General features: G+C 43.1%; 1 protein-coding gene across 3 annotated transcripts in view; it reads left to right on the forward strand.

The window, feature by feature from the left end:
* Positions 1 to 8,285: 8,285 nt before the first annotated feature.
* The window catches only part of CTC1 (CST telomere replication complex component 1), a 30,067-nt gene continuing 16,649 nt past the window's right edge, over positions 8,286 to 21,703 (forward strand). For all 3 annotated transcript variants that reach the window (XM_036768806.1, XM_036768808.1, XM_036768807.1), the window contains exons 1-2: positions 8,286 to 8,353; positions 11,845 to 12,008. In XM_036768806.1, coding sequence (XP_036624701.1) covers positions 8,321 to 8,353; positions 11,845 to 12,008 — 197 coding nt within the window. In that variant the 5' untranslated portion in view covers positions 8,286 to 8,320. The remainder of the gene's footprint in view (positions 8,354 to 11,844; positions 12,009 to 21,703) is intronic.

Below are 21,703 nucleotides of genomic sequence, written 5' to 3' on the forward strand. Positions count from 1 at the left end.
GAAAGATCTCCCCGGGCGTCTCGCGACAGGTTCCCTAACCCCGCCCCCTGGGGGGGCAGGGGCTTTCCGGCGCTCGCAGTGCTTGTGTGCGATGTAATGTCGGGACTTTTCACGGCTTTATTTCTTCCGCTGAGGTTTCCTGCTTCATAAGCGTAGCTAGCATTTACAGATATCTCATTTTTACTCTCACAGAAACTCTGAAGGTGCTACTTATTATCCCCTCGTTGTATCGATGGAGAAACTGACCAGGCTTAAGTGACGTGTCTAGGATCACACAGCTAGTTAGGTTCTGAGGGAGGACTCCAGCTCCTCTTCCTGACTCCAGGTTGCATAACTGACCTCTACATAGAGCTTTACATCCTCTTCCTTGACCCTGGTAACAGCCCCATGAGTCAGATACTGCAGGTATTATTTCCGATGTACAAATGAGGGAGCTGAGATTCAAAGGAGTGCTATTACTTGGCTAGGGTCACACAGCCGGTAAGTGTCAGGGGCAGGACTTTTGAACAGGAAACCAGTAGGTACTAACGGAGGAATAGCTACCACTGCAGTTCAGGAGGATTAATACTGTGCTATAAGGAATAATGAATATGATTAATGCAGAGAAGCGTGGGAAAACATACAATTGAATGAATGAATAAGGCATTTATTAAGTACTACTGTATGAATGAATAAATAAGGTATTTATTAAGTACTACTATGTATGCAAACCTCGGTGCAAGACTGGGGAAACAAATCAAAAAGACAGATTCTACTTGAAAGAAGATTACATTCTAAGGGAAGAGAAAACATGGAAGGTTTCAGCCGCAAGTCAAATGGAAAGGTCCCATGAACCTTAGGGTGCAGTGGCAAAGCGGGTGGACAGTGCCTCTTTTAAAATGTCATTTCCATGGATTTAATTTTGTCCAGTTCTGATGTTAAACCATTTGACAATGCCAAGTGTTTTGGTGACAGGAACTTTCTTTTCTGTGTCTTCAGGAGCACTAGAAAGAATAACCAGGCTGTATTATTACGGGAGTTGCTTCTCAGGTGCATAGTTGAGGGCACAGTGCTGGAAGCAGTGCTCCTCCCAGATCTTTTGGACCCAGGGTCCTCAGCTGTCTCCATCAGGTTATGAGGTGGTCAAAATGGTGTTAGTGGTTTGACTTATCTGGCACATGCTGCTATCTGTTTTTTCCTCAGGGTACCTCAGTGTGTCAGCTAGGTATGGAAGTTTGCTGTGGGTAGAAGTTGGCTGGCATGGCTGACCCCTCTGCACAGAAGCCCCTTGTTTGTTTGAGATAATGAGTGCTATCCCTGCTTTTTAAATTTTGCCTAAAGCATGAGAAATTCTGCTCTAGCCCTTTGTTTAAAAACTCTGTGAATCTTCACATTTCCAGTGTATTTCTTATAAACAGTATGCTGTTGGATTCTGATTTCTAACCACTTTTGCTACCCTACTCTGTTTTATCTGTGACCCATGTAAGCTTTGGTGACATCCTTATCCCATCTCCCATTCTTAGGTTCCCAGAGCTAGGCTGGCTACATCTCCGCTCAAGTTTCTGGGCATTCCCCCTGAGAGGTGATCCTGAATGACGGCTTGAGGGTTGGGCTGGCAGCAGGACTTTTGTGGGGAGGCAGAGGTTCCCACATCCAAGGCTCGAGTTGCCCTTTTCCCTGGGATCATAATAAATTTTCCTTTCTACTTTCACCTTGAGATGCCTCTGCTTGTTTTTTAATTCTTGGATTCGTAAATCCGTACCCCACATCTGTGTTTAATTTACCATTAACATTCCATAACATAGTATATGCCCATAAAATATTAAGATAAGAAAAAGTCATATAATTCAAGATAGCGTCTGGAGTCAAGGTTCTCACCCTTAGTGGTTAACAGACGAAAGAATGTTCCCAAGTCAGCCTGATCCAGCCCCATTGACACTGTTAAACCTGAAAATTTGGTTGAAGGAAACAACAGAGCTAGGTGATAGAAAAATCCATGTTGTTTATTATTTTCCCTTAAAGCATAGCGGAGCTAGCTTACTTGTACGTACAAGGAGTCAGAGCAGAAACTCTGGCTGCCTGAACAAAGCAATGAGAAAACTTATATACGTTATTTTAGCAGAGCTAGCAAGCCTGTATGACCTCATTTTTATGACCCCCATGTATGTTTAACCATGATACAAGAAGAGGATTTTCCTTAATGGAATAGAGTTGTAAAGGATGTTGACAAAAGTCAGTTGAAACTACAGCCCAGCGTCTCTGTGTCTCATTACATTCCATAACATAGTATATACCTGTAGAATATTAAGCAAGGTAATCTCTCTTGGGGTTAGGGTAACGTCCTTAATGATCTGGCCTTGCTGACAGTGGTAAGGGTATTGCCTGAGCAAACTTTTAGAGAGAACAAAGAAGCCCAGGTCCTGGATCTTCATCCAGTTACTCATTAAATCAGGCTCTGGGTCTGGTTGAAATTAGAATTGATATAAAATAGTATAATATTTTCCACAACACAGGAAGGGGCACTCTCGAGTAAACTCAGAGAACAAAGAAGCCCAGGTTCAGGCTCTTCTTCCAGCTGATCATTAATTCAGACCCTGGGTGTTATTGAAAGTACAAAAATGATATAAAAATGGTATTAAATGATCCTCACATGCCAAAGGGATTGTCTTGGAAAAAGTTGGTGTGGAAGCCAAGCAGCTCAATTCTGCCATGAGGAAGTGTGTGAGTCCAACTGATTAAGAATGGCAAAAAAATTACTGCCTTTGTTCCCAATGATGGCTGCTTGAACTTTATTGAGGAAAACAATGAAGTTTTGGGTGCTGGATTTGGTCGAAAAGGTCATGCTGTCGGTGATGTTCCTGGAGTCTGATTCAAGGTTGTAAAAGTTGTAAATGTTTCTCTTCCGGCCTTGTACAAAGGCAAGAAGGAAAGACCATGATAGTAAAAATTGTATGATGTCTTTATCATAGTAAAGAAATTTTCATGTTAAAAAAAAGACTGTGGGAGGGATCTAGGGGTGGTGGGACTGAGGTGACAACAGGTCAGACTTCAGGAACTAAGAATGGGATTAAGGGTGGGAAATAGCTGTAGGCTACCTGGAGATAGCAGGCAATAGAGGGCTAGCCTAGGTTAAGGGTGACAGAGATCTGGGCATAGAGATAAGGGAAGGCTTATGGCCTCAGGCTAATACCAGATCAAGTAGGAAGATTCCAGGGGGTTCCCAGAGCCTATACTCCATCACTACCGTAGAAAGAGGAAGATGAGGGTGCTACAGTAGTACATTGCTATTTCTCCCAACTGAGTTGTGTGAGAAGAGTAGTAAATAAATAAGGAGGAAAGGATGAAGGAAGCATGCATCAGATGAATTTCATTCTTTTTAGCAACAAAGGAGGACTGAACAAACACTGTGGTACAGAAATACATTAAACTCAACAGGCAAGCAAGGTGGATAGGAGATATAAAGAAAGGATAATACCTGGGAAAAGATAACTGCAAGAAAAACAAATTCCCCTTGAATGGAAATTTAAAGGGGAGGGGCTGGGGAAGAAAAGCAAATGATTAGCATCTGAAACCAGTGAGCTTTCAAAGGCCATTATTTTAAGACTCTTTTCCTTGGTAGAGATTGATTCCTCAATGTTCCTTGTCTTTCTGAGAGGTAAAGTTGTCAGAGTTTGAGACCAAAGAGAGAGCCCTGTTTGCTGGCTTCCAGTTTTTGAGAAACTTATAGTTCTAACCTCTCTCCAGGTTCCTGGATGGAGAGAAAGGCTGAGAAGAAAGTGACATAGAGGAGCTGGCCTTTGATCATGTCCCTGTTTAGCTTACTTCAGTAGAGCCTGAGGAATTTCCCCTTAGGTGAGATCTGGGACTCTAACTTTTGGTTGAGCTGAAATATTTCATGTTACAGCTTCTTAGAGCCAGAGGCGAGAGTTGAATGCCAGGGAGACACCAAAGGTGAAAAAGCAGCCCTGAAAAGGGCTTGGCAAGCCTGTGTAGGGTTTTTAAAGATAAGCAAAAGTTTTTATTTTATGCTAGAGGCAATGGAAAATCACTGGAGGTGACTGAGTAGGAAAGTCACATGTTCAGATCTGTGTTATGGGAAATTAGTAGTCTTGTGTAGAGAGGGCTGGAGTAGCTATAGCTTATTAGCTGGGTGAGAGGTTATGAGAACCTGAATTAAGGTCTTATCTGTGGGTGGAGAGAACAAGAAGAGGGGAGAAACGTTTTGAAGCAAGAAACAGGCAAGATTCCACCACTGGTGAGATTCAAATAGAGTGGTGGAGAAGCCCATTACCTCAAGTACCACTTAAAGCCACTTTAGGAGACAATAAGATTCAAGTAGGTTGGTCATTGAAATACTGGAAACTAACTGGGCCCCCCACCTTGGAGAGAACTATGGAATAGATAACGCCCAACACTCTGAAACAGTTGTCCCTGGTCTCCTCATCTCCCCCCACACAGCAGGTTTTGCTCTACATGAATCCCCAGCCTCTCCTGGCTAGTGGGTGTCCTTAATTGGAGCGGGTCCCCCTTAATGGGGGGGCCCTTACTCGGACATCTCCCTTAGCCCCCACTCTCCCTTGGGGGCCTGCCACCATTGTTGAGGTCTAGGGGTGCTGGAACCCTAGAATTCAAGGGAAAGACAAGGTTTATTAGAACACCAGTTGGAGCAGGTAAGATTTTAAGAAGTCCACACTATTGTGACCCTATTGTGACCGACTCCGAGCCTTGGCTAGACTCTTAAGGAATCTGAGCAATTTCATGGGCAAGGTGGACATTATATACAGAGACTATGGGAAAGATCTAGGAGTGGCCAAGTAGCCTAGAGTGACTGGGAGGTAATAGAGGAGGCCCAGGTGTCCAAGGTTGATGAGGGCCCAGTCTCTGGGAACCCCCTTGAATCTGGAATACAGTCTCTGGGAGCCCCCTTGAACTGTCCTTGAATCTTCCAATTAGATCTGGCCTTCCCCTAAGGCCACAAGCCTCACATTATCATTAGGCCCAAATCTCTACCTAGCCTCGCCCTTTGTTGCCCTTTGTTGTGAAGCTACTTCCCACCCTTAATCCCATTACCTCACCTGGCCCTCCTTGGACTTCCCCTCAAGACCCTCCCTAAACCCCTCCTCTAGTCACCTCAGACCACCCCTCAATCCCTCCTACAATCTTTGTGTATATAATCTCCATCTTGCCTCCATGAAGGTGCTCAGATTCAATCTAATTCAGTAGGTTGAATCTGGCCCGCTTGTGGAAACAGGCGTCACAAAGGGGGGGGATTTCTTAAGACAGCCCATTATGGTGAATCCCTAATAAACTTTCTCTTTTCCCTTGGCTGAGAAGGCTTGAGTCGAATTCTTTCGGCAGGACCCGGTTCGTCAATATCTTGGGGTGCTGAGCACCCCTCAACCTTTTACCTCTTTAAGGTGAACACCAGGGACCTGGGCCACATAGGAAATAGCAACAGGGGCTTTTCCTTTTAGGGGTTCAGATTCCATTCCCATCACCGCCTCCCTTAAGCTGGGCTTTCCCTTTAGCTGCATCTCCCTTAAGGGACAAGGGAGCCTACTTGGTGTGTTGTGTTTTCTGGAGAAGGCCTGAGAGAATTCTTTCTGGATGATGAGGTTAAAGACAATGATGATGGTGAGGTTTTTAGGGGTGTCTAAGACCCCAAAACACTGACACACTGGGTCCTGTTGAATGAATTCGACTCAAGCCTTCTCAGCCAAGGAAAAAGACAAAGTTTATTAAGAATTTGCCATAATGGGTAGTCTTAAGAAATCTCACCATTTGTGACACTTGTTTTCATAGGCAGGCCAGATTCAATCTGATGAAGGTTTGGGGTGAGAGGTGCTCGACACCCCAAAGTACCGACACGCCGGGTCCTGCTGAAAGAATTCGACTCAAGCTTTCTCAGCCAAGGGAAAAGATAAAGTTTATTAAGAGTTAGCCAAATAGGCCTGCCCCAAGACATCCCACCCCTTGCGACACCTGTAAGGAAAGAAGACCAGACCCATCTGAGCTAGATTGGTTCTGACCACCTTCATGGAGGCAAGATGGAGATTATATACACAAAGGTTGTGGGAGGGATTGAGGGGGGGTCTGGGGTGACCAGAGGAGGGGTCTAGGGAAGGACTTAAGGAGGAGTCTAAGGAGGAGCCTGAAGGGATTGGGATGAGGTCAGACTCCAGGGTGGGGGAAATAGCTGAAGGCTATATGGAAATAACCGACCATAAAGGGCTGGGGTAACGGAGCTAGGGTATAGATATTTTGATCAGGATTAAGGGTGGGAAACAGCTGGACAATAGAGGACTGGGCAAGGTAGGCATTTGGGCTTGATGGTTATAGCCTCAGGCCAAGGCCAGGTCGAGTGGGAAGATTCAAGGAGCGTTCAAGGGTTCAAGGGGTTCCCAGAGACTGTGCCCTCATCAAATCTGTAAATCTGAGCCCCTTCACAGAGGCAAGATGAAACATATACAGAAAGATTGTGGGAGGTATCTAGAGTGGTCCTGGGGTGATGGGAAGAGGGGTTTAGGGAGGGTCTTGAGGAGCAGTCTAAGGAGGACCTTGATGGGACTGGAGTGAGGTCAGACTCCAGGAACCAAGAGAATGGGATTAAGGGTGGGAAGCGGCTGAAGGCTACCAGATCTAGGCTAGTTTAAGGGTAACAGATTTAGGCATAGACACTTTGATAGGATCAAGGGTGGAAACTAGCCTGACCATGGAGGGCTAGGCTAGTTTAAGAGTAACCTAGCCTAGACATTTGGGCCTAGCCATAATGAAAGGCTTATGGCCTCAGGCAAACGCCTCATCTAGTGGAAGATTCAAGGGGGCTCCCGCAGTTTAAACCCCATTAGGGACAGTCTTGTATCCCAACATTTTGGGGTGCCCCTGAACCTCATCACAACTGCTTAGAATGAGTCCAGGATAGAGAAACTGATAAGATAGTGGTGCCTTTGACAGTAATAGAGAAGGTCATAAGAAGGGAGAGTTTGGGGGGAAAGATGAGTTCCATTTTAGACATTTTTAAGATGTCTCCTGGACATCTAGTTTGAAAAGCCCGGCAAGCGATTGCTGTTCAGAGATTGAAGCTTGGGGGTAAGAGGCTGTGCAGGCTCTATAGATCTGGGAATCATCTGCATAGACAAGATAGTTAAACCCACGGAACCTGATGAGGTCATTAGGAGAGTTATAGTGGGATAACAATTAGAGGGCAGTATTTAGCCCTCTCATGTTTGAAGAGCACGTGACAAACAGCAGTCTGAGAACTGACAGGACCTGGCCGGGTTGGTTTCGGTTCCCAGGCCAATGAATTGCCTGGGGCTGACCAGACGTTGTCATTCCAGGGGATTATTTTGTAAATTTCCCAAATTCTCCCCTTATGCAAAACAACTTAGCTCCGGAAATACTTAACCCCTCCCACTGCGTCCTAGTCACTCTTTCTGCCTTCCTACCGCGTGTAAACCTAGTTCCCAGCTCTCTCGCGTACCCCTGCGCTTGCTGTGTGGCGCATTGAATCGCAACTCACTTGCCCCTATTGAAGACCTCCCTTCAGTTGTACTGACTTCATTAAAGTCCAGGTTGACACACTTCGCAGTTATCTCATTTTATCGTCACAACAACCCTGGCAGGTAGGTGCTATTATCGTACCCTCATTTTACAAGTCACGAAAAACTGAGGCAGACAGGTTAAGTGACTCGCCCAGGGTCACATAGCTAGAAAACCCGAGGCCAAATTTCAACTTCCTTAGGTTCAGTTTGCTAGCAACTGTGCCCCAGGACAAGGTCCTTAATGGGTTACCCCACAGAAGACAGGCAGGCAATCACTCTTTCTTTTGGGAAACAATCCTCTGGCCCACCGATCCATCGGCCAATTCCAGTATCTGTATAGGAGGGGACGTTGGGAGGCGTCTGGGGACCGGACGCAAGACGGAATGGGTGAGAACAGAATCTAGGTGCCAGGAAGGGGCTGGGTGCCGTAAGGCCAGAGCAGATGGGAAATTTGGAGGGGGCAAGTAGAAGGGGTGATGCCATCGGAGACCCTGACATGCGCAGATAACAGCGTTAGCTATTAACCAAAAACCACCGGCTGTCTCCGGATGGAAGGAGGCGGACTCCAAAGGGCGTGACGTCATAAGGGGCGGAGCGGGGGGGGATCGCGAGTTTTGCATCCCTGCATCCCGTCCCAATTCCCTGCCCAGGAGCATTCGTAGATGCCCCGCCCCTTCCCTAGATGCCCCGCCCTTCCCTTAGAGCGTGAGAGAGGAGAGAGCCAGGACTGAAGGCGCGTGCGCACTGGGCTCTTCCCGCGGCAAACTTCCTTCCGCGAGCCCTGATTGGAGCCAGTGGTGATGGCTGTGCAGGAAGTGTCGTGTTCGGGCTCAGTGAGTGTTTTCTTTCCTCTTTTGTCTTCCTTGCGGTTTTCTCCTCGTAGCCCTTCCCGTCCGGGGTGTCTCCGTCCGTCATCTTCCTCTTCCCTCCGCCCCCGCTCATGCGCTGATCGGGTCTCCGAGGGCATGGGCAGGAACTGGAACTCCTGGCCCCAAGAAGCCCTTGGGTGAGAGGCGGCTCGGCTTGGCCCAGCTAGACCGCTAGGGGGCACTAGTGAATAGGGTGCGGCTGCGCCTGGAGTCAGGAAAACCCGAGTTCAAGTCCTGTGTGGGACAGCTGCTAAAGCCGTGTGACCCTGGGCAAGTCGCCTCAACTCAGTCTGCCTCAGTTTCTTCCCCTGTAAAATGGGGTCATCAGTCTATCAGTAAACATATATTGAGCGCCTGCTATATGTCAGGCCCTGAGCTAAGCGCTGGAGATACAGAAAGAGGGAAAAGGCAGTTGTGCCCTCGAGGAGTTAGTCATGTGATCGTATCCCACGCACCCCTCCCCCTCCGATGCAGTGCGGGTCAAATGATGGAATATCGTAAAGTGTATTAAAACCTTAAAAGTGCTATGTAAATACCGGCTGTTATTAAAAATTAAAAGATTCCTTACATTTTCAGGGAGGGAAGGAAAGAATTTGGAATTGCAAGTTTTTTAAAAAATTGTTTTTACATGTAATTGGGGAAAAATAAAATATATATTTTTAAAAACCTGTACGAACGAGGTCTTCCGATTGAATCCAGTTAACATTTGTTAATTGCCTACTGGAGGAAGTGGATACGTGTGATCTGTCTTCAGTGACTACACCTACCCACAGATGGCAGGGACCTTAGTGACCGTAGAGACCAAGCGGTACCTGAGGGGAGCCCCATCCTCCAGACTGTCAGATAGAAATAGATAAGGAAGTCGTCCGTGGGCACATAGTAAGTGCTCACTATGCGCCAGGCATCATATTGAGCAGTGGGGATACAAAGGCAGAAACAGGGTTCGTGACCTCAGAGAGCTCACATTCTAATGAGAGAAATAAGTAACACGCAAACAACCGTGAACATATATGCATATGAACATATATGCAGTGTGAGTGGAAGGTGATCTTGGGGGAAGGAAGGAAAGGCCTCCTCTAGGCAGGAGGTAGTCATTGGCTGGAGTTCAGGTGAGTTTGGAAGGAAACCAGGAGGCAGAGGTGAAGAAGGAGAGTTCCAGGCATGGGGCACAGCCTGTGAAAAGTCAGGACAGCCACCGGCTAAAAGATACAGTGTCACCGGATCTTAGATTAGTTGGAGGGGAGTGAAATATAAAGACACTGGAAAAGTAAGAAGGAGTCAGCTAGGGGCACTAGTGAACGGAGTGGATAGTAAAGGGCTTTTAAAAGACAAAGAAAAAAATCGTACATTTGATCCTGGAAGTAAAAGGGAGCCATTGGAGTTTATTGAGTGGGGAATACGACCTGGTTAGATTTGGGCTTTTTAGGAAGATCATTTTGACTGCTGAGGGGAGAATTAACTGGAATGAACCCAAGTCTCTACTTGAGGCAAGGACACCAGCTTCCAGAAGGCTACTACTACAGTGCTAGACCTTGTGTGAGGGGATACTGCTGGCTATTGAAGTGGAGAGAAGGGAACCTTTAAGAAAGATATTGTGGAGATAGAAACAACTGCCCTCTCGTTGACCATTTTTATTTTCTCCAAGGATACTTAGCAGAGAAAACAGAATCCCTTTTTACCCTGTGTGGTTCTTGTCCATGTCCTTCTCCAGGGCTGGGCACTTTAGGTTAAAGGATGGAGCGGTGTGTTTGTTGGCAGGAGAGAGAGTGCTGGGTTTGGGGTCACAGGGTTCAGTTCCAGGGTCTTGCATTTAGTTTCTGTGTAACCTTGGACAACTCTCTGGGCTTGGGTTCCTTGATTTGAAAATGAGGGGGGCTGTGTAATAGAGTGAAAAGAACACTGGCATCCATAGTTAAGACATCGTCTCACTTCTGCTTCTTACTACCTGTGTAACATTAAGTTAGAGGTTTTTAACCTGGTCCTTGGATAGATTTCAGGGGTCTGTGAAGTTGGAAGGGGGAAAAAGTCACTTCTTCGGTTTAACATAATTGGGTTCTTTTGTAATATTGTGCATTTTATGCATTTAAGGACATTATTTTGAGAAAGCGTTCGTAGACTTGAGCAGACTGCCAGAGAGGTCCATGATACAGAGGTCCCTTTTGCTTTGAAGAAGCTTCCTTATATAAGGTATAGATAACATATTTGGCCCATCACATTAAAGAAGATTAATTATGATAATTTATGTCTCAGGGTAGTTTCTTCCTTTTCTGTGCCTGTTTCTGCCTTCTTTTAAGGCCGAAGCCAATGGTTCAGCTCAGCTACTCCCACCATGACCCCTGCCAATAGATATCCTGAGCAAGGGTGGAGCCCATAAAAGATACCAGAGTTCCCTGGGAATATCCATCCCTTGTTTATGGAGACAGCTTGAAAACTAGAACAAAGACATCATCTTTTTAAGTCTTGACATTGCCCAGGTTCCTAGTCACACCCTCTATGCACTTGGGCTGCCCCCTTACCTCTGACTGCCCTATCTCCCATTTTTCTAATATATGATCTCAGTGTTCCTAGGTACTCTCCTCTTCCTTTATGTTACTTAGTGATCTCATCAGCTCTCAGGGATTTAGTTATCATCTCTATGGTGATGATTCTCCAGTCTGCTTATCCAGCCCTAACCTTTCTGCTGACCTCCAGAGTCTCACATTTCCAAGTACCTGGTAGACATCTCAAACCGGATGTCCCATAGACATCTTAAGTTTAACAGGTCCAGAACTGGACTCATGTTTACCTCTCAATCCTCCCAGCTCCTCCCTTCTGCATTACTGTAGAGGGCAATACCATTTTCCCAGTCCCTCAGGCAGATAACCTAGGTGTTATCTCCTCACTTTCCCTCGCCCTCCATAGTCAATCTGCTGCAAAGTCCTGTCCTTTCTACCGTCTCAGAATCTCTCAGATATGCCCTCTTCTTTCCTCAGACGCTGCTGGTGCCCTGGTTTGGGCCCTCATCTCATACCTGGTCTAATGTAATAGCCTACTGCTTGCCTTTGGTGCCACAAATTTTCCCCCATGCCAGTCTTTTCTCCACTTGATGTCAAAGCGATCTATCGTCCTAAATCATAGATTAGAACACATCAACCACCCCATGCAGTAAATTCCGGTGGCTCTCTATCACCTCTAGGACCAAATATAAAATTCTCTGGCATTCAAAGCCTGCGGCCCTTATCCCCACCTTAGTCCTCTTACTCCTTATACTCAATCTCCTAACTTTTTGTACATATAAATCCTTTTCCTTTTATTTGTTATTTAAAAAATCTCTTTGGGGTATAGGCCCAGTAGGGGTATTCACAATTTAGTGACTTTTGGGGCCTTCTATTCTCCACTGACTCCTACCCACTCTAAATTCCTTGGTTGAAGGAAGAGTGGTTTACCTAAGTTCTTCCCCTTTTCATTCCTCCTAGGAGCAAGCTTGGCTGGAGGTTGTCCATTCCTTCATCCAGAAGAACCTATGTCCAAGCAGCAAAGACCCTTGTCTCCAGTTGGTAGAGGCAGTGGTTAATTGTGTGAAGGCTACCTGGGCATCCTCAGGAGGAACTGGAGGTCTCAACCTGCCTCTCAGCTACAGGTAAGGAACCAGGAAGAAGTGGGGGAAGGCTGGCAAGGCGTGACGCCAGGGGAGGGAAGATCAGAGCACAATCATTCTCACCAGGAATTTCTGTACCCTGAAGAAAAGGACTTTTTTGGGGAGGAGGGAGAGTGCAGGTTCCAAGTGAAGAGGAGAAAAAGGACAGCTGGGTTCTATACGTGCTGAAACTACTACTCATCGTTACTAGTTACTACCACTAGCTAACATTTGTTGGTGTTTTTTGTGGTTGTTCAGTTGTATCCAACTCTTCGTAACCCCGCTTGGGGTTTTCTTGGCAAAGAGACTAGAGTGGTTTGCACTTCCTTCTCCCATTCATTTTACAGTTGAGGAAACTGAGGCCAAGAGGACTAAGTGACTTAGCCAGGGTCACACGTTTACAGAGCGCTTACCACGTGCCAAGTACTGTGCTCGGTGTTTCACAATCTCATTTGATCCTCAGAGCCACCCTGGGAGCTAGGGCTATTATTTTCTCCACTTTGTGGATGAGGAAATGTAGGTAAACAGAGGCTGAGTTCCCAAAGTGTCTGAGATGGGTGTGAAATTAGGTCTTCTTGACTCCAAGCCTGGCACAGTGCCAGGAACCACTAATCATACCTCAGCTTTGCATCCTGCTTTATAATTTTCATAGTGCTTTTACATCCATGATCTTTGATCCTCACAAGAGCACATATAAGTGATACCATTTCACATATGAGGAAACTGAGGAAATTCAAAGAAGTTCAGAGATTTACCCAAGGTCACATGGTTCAGTAAGTGGTGGAAAGCTTGGTTTAAGGACTGCTTTCCTCATCTCCCCCTTGCGACTAATGCCATCCCATCCCATTGTGCCCATTTTGCGTGGATTTTGTCTGATGGTTAGCCTTTATATAGCACTTTGAGGTTTGCAGAATGCTTTATAAATATTATCTCATTTTAACAATCCTGGGAGGTAGGTGTAGGTACTGTTCTTATCCCCATCTCACAGATGAGGAAGCTAAGATCACACAGCTGGTGAGCGTCTGAGACTGGATGTGTCCTCAAGTCTTCCTGTCTTTAGCTATGTACTGTCTCCATTGTTCCCTTCAGCTGCTTATTTATCTATATACGTCCATGTTGTCTTTCTCGGCTGGATTGTAAGATCTGAGAAGACAAGCACTGTTCCATTTTTGTCTCAGTAGCCCTAAAGCCTCACAGAGTGCTTGACAAATAGCAGGCCCTTAATAGATGTTTATTGATTAATCGATTCAAGTAATAGCTTGGTTCAGTAAAAAGAACACTCTCTCTGTCGGATTCAAATTCTACCTCACACAGTACCTTTGTAACCCTCTCTAGACTCAGTTTCCTCGTCTGACAAATGAGCATTGTACTAAGTGGCTTCCAAGCCCCTTTGCAACTCTGTAGCCCTAATTCTGTGAACTTCATGGTTTTTGTTACTGTTTTTAAAGAGAAATATAAAATGTTTCAACTCACTCACTTTTAAAATAAAACACTGGGAGCAGAAAGCTTTGTTCCCATTGACCATATTCTGCCCAATTAAGATGAAGAACCCATGGCAGCATGGAGTAAAGAAAGCTTGCCTCAAACCTAGAAAGATGGTGGTACTCTTGACAGGAATAAGGAAATTTAGAAGAGGGAAGAGTTTTGGGAAAATGATAATAAGTTTTTATTTGGGACTTGTTGCATTCAGGACATCTAATTTGTCTCTCAGAATAGAGACAAGGGCTGGATAGATAGATATTTGTGAATCATCTGCATAGAGATGATAATTAAACCCAAGGGGACTGATGAGGTCACCAAGTAAGAGAATGTAGAGTGAGAAGAGGACCCAGGACAGAGTGGGACGCCCACAGTTAGAGAAGGTGATATAGATGATGAAACAGCAAAGGAGAAGACAACCAAGAGAGATGAGTCACGTAAGGGAGAGATCCAGAAGGAGAGGGTTGTCAGCAGTGTATTGCTGCAGAGAGGTTGAGAAGAATGAGGATCCAAAAAAGGCCATCAGAGTTGGTAATTCAATGATCATTAGGAGAGAGAAGCAGTTTTAATTGAGTGATGAGGTTGGAAGCTAGATTACAGAAGATTGAAAATCGAGCAATTTAGTGAAGTGGAAGCAACAAATATAGAAAGCTCTCATCAGCCAGAGCACTTTTGAACTGCCCAGGCTCTGTGAGCCATCACCCCTAAACTCTGGTTGCAACTTGTTGTCTCACTGTTGTCTAACCCTCTCCTTGGTTGGCTAGACTTTCCTACCTGCCCGTCCCACCCTCATCCAGCTCAGAACAGGCGTTCCATTCTACCCTCACAGGTTTACTAATCCTGGCCAGCCAGTGTATGTGCTATTTTCTTCCCACTGTCTCAACACCTTTATTGGGGAGGTTCTTTTTTTTTTTTTTTTAACTTTCGTACCCTATTTTTCTTTGTCTCTCCTTATCCTTTCTCTCTTCCTCCCTTTATTTTTCTTCTTATTTGTACTGTATTTCCAGTTGTTCCTGGCACATAGTAGGTGCTTAATAAATACCTGTTGATTGATTGTTAAATTCTTACCCCTTTCCTGAAAGCTAGGTGAACTTCTTCACTTTCTCCTGCTTTTTGATCCGGTCCCCTGCTTAGATTTATAAAACCAAATTGTGGGGGAAATGATTCACTATCTCTTCTTTTTTATAACAAAAATAACCAAATAAATGCATTATTTTTGCAAATGGTCAGGCCTAATATTCCAGGTCTTTGTAGCCCTCTAGTTGTTAGAGAAGCCCTCACTCTTGGCATGTCCTAAGTGAGAGTAAACTTGTCACTTTCCTGCTTTTCTAGTTTAGGCATGGTCTGAAACTAAACTGAAGCCAAGAAGCAGAAAATCCTCCCAAGTATTGGTAGATTTTAGGTCATATTTTTCAGGTATAAAATAGCTCTTTTCTTTGCAACCTGAATAGAAGTAGGCCAGTAGTTATCAGCTTTTTCAAGGGTAAGGACTAAAGTACTGAGAGTGGAGTGAGAGGACCTGGCTTTAAGATATGCTGTTGCTTTCTCTCAGTGTGACATCAGGCAAGTCACTTAGCACCACTTCCTTATCTATAAAACAGGGCTAACTAGATCATTGTCTGAGGTCCCTTTCATCACTAAATCTAGCATTTCTTGAACATGAAAATGGTTTTCAGGTACCTCTTTCTCTTCCCCAGCACACAATAATAGCTTTTGTTAATATCCACTGCTTGAGAAAAAAATAAATAGCAAAAAACTACAATGGATTAAGTCATTACTTTGTATTTTATTTATTAATTATAGTATTTGAAATACGTAGATTTGAAAAATAATACCATGTGCAAGATGAATTGCTAATTCAGTCTGGGTATGTTTGCTTACTTAGTATACTGTGTCAGAATACCCCCCTAGCCCTTGAGGGGTCTGTAGCTCACAGTTTGAGAACCACTGCTTTACTGGATTTTGTTATTGTTTGTTCTTCGTTCTTAAAGCGCACCATGACATCAGGGAGGTGATGCCATGACATACAAGTGAATTGGATTTAAGTGAGGGAGGGCTGTGCAAGGTCACCAGCCTCACTTCCTCTTCTGAGTCCAGTGGCAAGATATAGATCAGGACTGATTGGAGTTGGCCCTGGATACAGTGCAAGACCTTGGCCTTTTTAAACTAAAGTTTGACTGGGGCAACACCCATCCAGTGATTTAGGCTAGGTAAGAAATGAGGCAGAGGGTAGCCCCTTTCACATAGTCAAAAAAAAAAAAAAACAATCTGAGAGGGAAAGACCCTCCGGGTTTGTGGCTAAAACTGAAACAATTACTATTTACATTCGCTCTGAGCCAATCAGGGCCCAAACAATGACCAAGTGGGGCTTGGCCTAGGACCTATTGTTGGCTAATCTATGAGAATGATTTGGGTTTAAGGCTTGGTGCTTAAGAAGAAAATCTAGCCTGTAAACCCCAAGCTATCTTTTGAAGTTTCACCTATCAAAATTTACATTCCTTTGGGCTGAGCACTGAAGGTAAGGGTACTATATCCTATATGGATGGAGGGAAGGGAAAGAAAGGAGGGAGGGAGGGGGAGAGAGAAGGAGTGAGGGAGCTGTGTTGCCCAACTGGCTAGTTCTGCTTGGATCTTCGGGGGGCAGTTCACAGAGGTTGTTATTTGTCCTTTTCAAAGAGAACCATGGCCTCATGGAGGTGATGCCAAGACATGCAAGGGAATTGGATTTAGGTGAGGGTGTAGTACCAACAGCGAGCAAGACACACCGCAGAGTATTAGTTTTAAATGGAGAATTTTATTAGCCGGCGTCCGTTCAGGGGCAATTAACAGCCCAAATCAAAACGGCCAAGAGTAGGGGTGAAAGAGTCATTTTGATACAGAAAAGTCAAGGTGCAGTGGTTAATTATCTCTTGAAATTTTACATATGTTATTTTAGCAGACTCAGCAAGCCTGTGTTATTTCACTTTTTATGACCATGATACAAGAAAAGGAACTTCCTGAATAGATTGTAAATACAACATATCAGATAGCTGACAAAGTGTCAACTGAAATTACAACCCAGGATCTCTGTGTCCAGTTTGCCATTAACATCCCACAACATGGTATATGTTCATAAAATATCAAGATAAGGAAAAGTCATATAACTCAAGATAATGTCTGGGGCTGGGGCTTTCATCCTTAATGGCCATAGACAGACCAAGGGATGCTCCAGCTGGGTTTGTTGACACAAGATAGAGACATCTGTGAGCCCGCCCAGGAAACAAAGAGACTGTTAGCATCAGGCTTTTACTTCTGGTTAATTAGTCTACGTTCCTTACAACAGTCACACAGCCCAGGGACATTTGCTGAATGCCAAATGGCAGGAGCTAAGTCCGTTTCTCTTATGCAAACTGGGGTTTTTTTCAGGGGCTGTGGGGCAAGGGATCTACCTCAATAACAAGTACCACAAGGGAAGGCTGTGTGAAGTCACCAGCCTTACTTTCTTTGGAGCCATCTTGGTCCAGCAGCAGAAATAGATGTTGATGTCTAGAATGGCCCCCTCTACTGGATGTAGCCAGTCTTGGATGGTAATGTTAAGGAAGGACAGCATGGTGATTGTCTTACATAACATACTCTATGATAAATATAGGTCTTCAGTAAGGACTTTGTCTTTCCTTCCACTAATGAACAGAAATCCAATACTGATATTCTACAAACTGTGTAATATGACTGAAGTCTTGCAAGAAGTAAGAATAGCGTATCTGAACTGCTTTCAAGATCGATGGATGAATTTGGTGATATTTGATACCGTACAAGTTGAAGCAATGTTAGGCTTGGTACAGTTCAGAAATTCCATAGGACTGTACCATTTGTGTGGGGATTTTTAAACATTTTTTTCTTTAGGATAAGTGGAGAGAACCTTTGTCTTAAATAATTTTTTTCTCTATACCTACTAGTTGGTGATTTTTTATGGAGGTAGAAGTATTCATTTGTTGGAATCTAATTCTTTTTCAATTACATATTCAAATGTTTGTTTTGAATCCTCCCTTCTGAGGGAGAAGTAAGCTGGTTCTTCATTGCTATGAGCTATATTTTACTGTATTTTTAAACCGATACTGGTGCATTGAAGCATTTTTTCTCTTTATTTTATTTTTCTTTTTAAAAATTTTTGCAATGTGGCTAATGTGGAAATAGGATTTGTATGACTTTATATGTATAATGAGTATTGTTTTCCTTGCCTTTTCAGTGGGTGGGGGAAGGGTGAAGGGAAGGAGAAAATTTGGAACTGAAAATTTAAACAAAAACAAAAACCTCCCCAGTATTGCCTGTTCAGGACAGTTAATTTGCCATTTGTTTGCCAGTACTCTGTCTTTAATGAATTAATCTCTTTTTTATTGACCTAAAATAAAGTAAAATAAAACTTTAAAACAATAATAATGAGTCTGTCACCTGTCACATATCTAAAATATTCACAATCTGTTTTTCCTTTAATCTGCCTATATTGCCGTATGTGGGATTTTCATAAACCCTCTATCTCATTAACTGGAGTTTATTGTGTAAAATAGTAGTCCTTTAACATTGACTTAAAACTTCATCTGTCCATCACCAAGAAGTGTAACTTCCCCCTTACCACTAGTATTTTCTAGTACTCTGGGATTTATTAGAAAACTCTATGTTCATCCTCTATGGACCTCTTTCATACTTTGATTTCCATCTTAGTCTTCATTTTTCCAGAGGCAGAGCCAAATTCTAGTCCATACTCTTTATGGAAGTTGATTCATTTCCCCTAAAGGTCATTAGTTTGCTCTCCTGTGGTTCTCTCCTACATCTTCTGATATGGAGTGATCAGAACTCCTTGAGAGCAGGAACTGTTTTCGTTTTTGTGTTCGGATTTCTAGCACCTAGCACAGTGTCTGGCATGTAGTTGGTGTTTAATAAACTTTTGTTGAATTGATGTTTAGACATACTAGGCTTTTTAATTTAAGAGTCAGAGATTTTCATTTGGCTCATATATGTTATACCCTTTTAAAAACCTGAGATGTTTGAATTGGCTCTCAGACGGAATATTGAGTAGCACCCAAATTGACTGCTTGAGGAACTTCTAGTACTCCTTGCTCTGGAATCTGTTTTCCATTTCTCCATTTTTATCTCCTTTTCACTCCTTTGAACTGTTTTTTTTTTAAAAGGTAGGTGCTTTTATTATTTTACAGTTGAGGAAACTGAGGTAAATGGAGGTTACATGGCTGTGTGGGATGAAAGACCCTCACCAATTAAAAAAAATAATTTTTAATAAGGAGCCATCTCAGGGTGGGAACAGAAATAAAATTTTATTCGATTCTCGAGAGAATAGGGCGTCCTCTGCCAGAACAAGTCTAGCAAGGGAGGCCAAGTACAAGGGGCAAAGCACCAATAATTATACCTAACACAGCAGAATTCCCTCCCACCTCTAACCCTTCTCACCATTGGCTGGGAGGCAGGCTTATAATCTGAGTGCAAAAAAACTAGACAAAGAACCAGGAAATCAGGGCACAGAAATTCCAATTCCCATTCCCTTAGTTAATGGTTACAACTGAGGTGACATCTATAAAAGAAACTTTCCCAGAGGCTGAGTAACCAGCCTCTCACAGCCTCAGAATTTTCCACTTCCCTATTTCCCTATTTCTTGATTTTTAAACATTTCTAAGTATAGAGAAGAATAGATATAGATATATATTTATACATATATATTCCCTACGAAGTCCTCACTTTTTATTTTCTCACTACCTCACACAATCCTACCTCTCCTTGACACTGTTTTGAAGACTTCACACACCGTTGCCGATATGAATTATCCACCCACCTATCTTCTTCATTCATCACACTTTTATACCACATTTTCTTTCCCATAATGCTGGTATCCTTAAATACGGGAAGGATTGATCAATATATTGACAAATCAAAGGGGGCAGTCCCCTTTGTAAGTACAAATACAGAGACCCAAAAAAAATGATAATACAATTGTCCCTTTAAATCTCAAAAGTCTCTTCCCATACAGCTGTCTGGCAGGAAGCATCAATGAAGTCTTCTGGTCCTTGGTTGTTTCAGCCACTTCCACAGCTTCTTCTTCTTGTAGGAACTAGCTTTCTGTCTATTCTCCTACAAAAGCTACCTTAGCACAATTTTAAGTTACCATTTCTGATAATTATTTTACAAATTCAAAATTGAAACCTTGGCCAATTGCCGTGTTTAAGAAATTCACATCAGAACCCAAATTCTCATACTTAACATTGACTCATTATTAATTTCCCCACCAGGAGGATACAGTACATACTCCAGTACATACATAAATGCATTAAATAACCAATTTTTAACACAGTACATATAAATCTTAACCTTTTAGTCATGCCATGTTTCTTTGATGGCATTACAAAATAAGCCACAAACCATTGTTCTTTTAATATTATTATTTGTAACAAAACCTTAAAGAAGCTTGATATTACCCAAATAAAAAAATAATATTCTTACAAGCCCTTCATCTAATAATTGTCTCCATACCACTACCAAAAATATAAACTAGCCTCACTTAGACAGGGCCACACACAGGAACACTAGTCCCAGGCCTATGGTATTACAGAAAAAAAAAATATTACTGCCCTTAGAATCCTTTTAAACAAAGGGAAACGTCTTAGGGTGAATCTTAAGCAGTTCGCATAAATTTCTTTTTTTTCTTTGCATAAATTTCTACACATGTTCTAGTCTAGATAAAAATAATGTTAGACTGCCCAATAAGATATCACAAAAGAGCTCATATCTTTTACTGACTACTTGCTGTGATCACAGAAACTTGCTATAGAAGGGAAAAAAAAAGCAGGGATATGTGACATACCACATATGAGAGGATAAAACATCCTTGACTTTGTTTAAATTTAGGCATTAATCAAATCACTTATGAGCCTGTCACAGTGCATGGGAACTGAGGGTAGCAGAGGTGATCGGAGAATTTCTGATTTGTCTGGAATAGAAGATGGGTTAAGGGGGTTGGAGATTAAGATGAAATAAGGCTGGAAAGGTAGATTGGAGTGACAGTAAGGAAGACCTTGAGTGCCAGACTAAGAAATTTGTGTTTTATTCTTTTAATAAATCTTTATCGAACTGAACTTTAACCACAAAGATAGTTAAACTTACATTTACAGCTAATCAGGACTTTGTAAATTTAAAAGATCAGTCTAACCTAAAAGAAAAACATATATGTAAATAGGGCAGGTGGGTAGCTCAGTGAACAGAGTGCCAAGCTTGAAGTCAGGATGATACATCTTGGTGAGTTCAGATCTGGCCTCAGAGACACTTACTGTAGCTGTGGGATGTGCAGAAGTCACTTCCCGCTGTTTACTTCACTTTTCACCTGTAAAGTGAGCTAGAGAAGAAAATGGCAAACCACTGCAGCATCTTTTCCAGGAAGGCCCCAAATGAACTCCTGAACAACAGCAGATTTGTAAAGACCTTCCACAGACTACGTCACAAGTTATCAGTTACTCCTTCCCTCTGTGCTCCTTTTCCTTATCCTTGTCTATTCACTCCTTTATTACTATTATTGATAGGTAGCATTTATATAGTGCTTTAAGGTTTGCAGAGTATTTGACGTATGTTATCTTATTTGATCTTCGGGGTAACCCCTCAAGGTGTGTGCTGTTATTAGCCCCATTTCACAGATAAGGAAACTCAAGCTGAGAGAGGTTAAGTGATTGCCCGAGACAGGATTCAAACTTAATCTTCCTGACCCCAAGTGCAGCCTTCTGTCCAGCGTACCACCTCTACTGGGTGGCCTATTTCTGGATATATTTTCCTTTTGTGTAGACTGATCTTTTGGTTTTGTTTTCTCCTCTTTTCATACGTAATTCTTTCTGTATTTCTTTATCTTCCTCATATTTGTGACTCTTAATTATATTTTATCCTCTGGTCTTTTTCAGGCTTCAACTTGGCGTTATGTTTGGTTGGGTTTTTTAGCTTTTACAAAAGAATATTTCTTTCAAAAGTATAACAAACATTCCTTAATACATGGAGTATAATCCATGTATGTGCACATACACACACACCTCATATCCCATAGCTTAGCTCAGTTCCTTTATAAAGTACAGTTTAGACCAGGAAAATGGTATGTACATAAGTATAATGCACATATGTATAATAGGACAAAGGAAAGATCTTCCTTTGCAGACTTCCAAATCTGGTGGAGCCCCCTTGGCCTCTAGTGCCTTCTCAGG

The sequence above is a fragment of the Trichosurus vulpecula genome, chromosome 7 (genome assembly GCF_011100635.1).
Source record: "Trichosurus vulpecula isolate mTriVul1 chromosome 7, mTriVul1.pri, whole genome shotgun sequence".
Lineage (NCBI taxonomy): Eukaryota > Metazoa > Chordata > Mammalia > Diprotodontia > Phalangeridae > Trichosurus > Trichosurus vulpecula.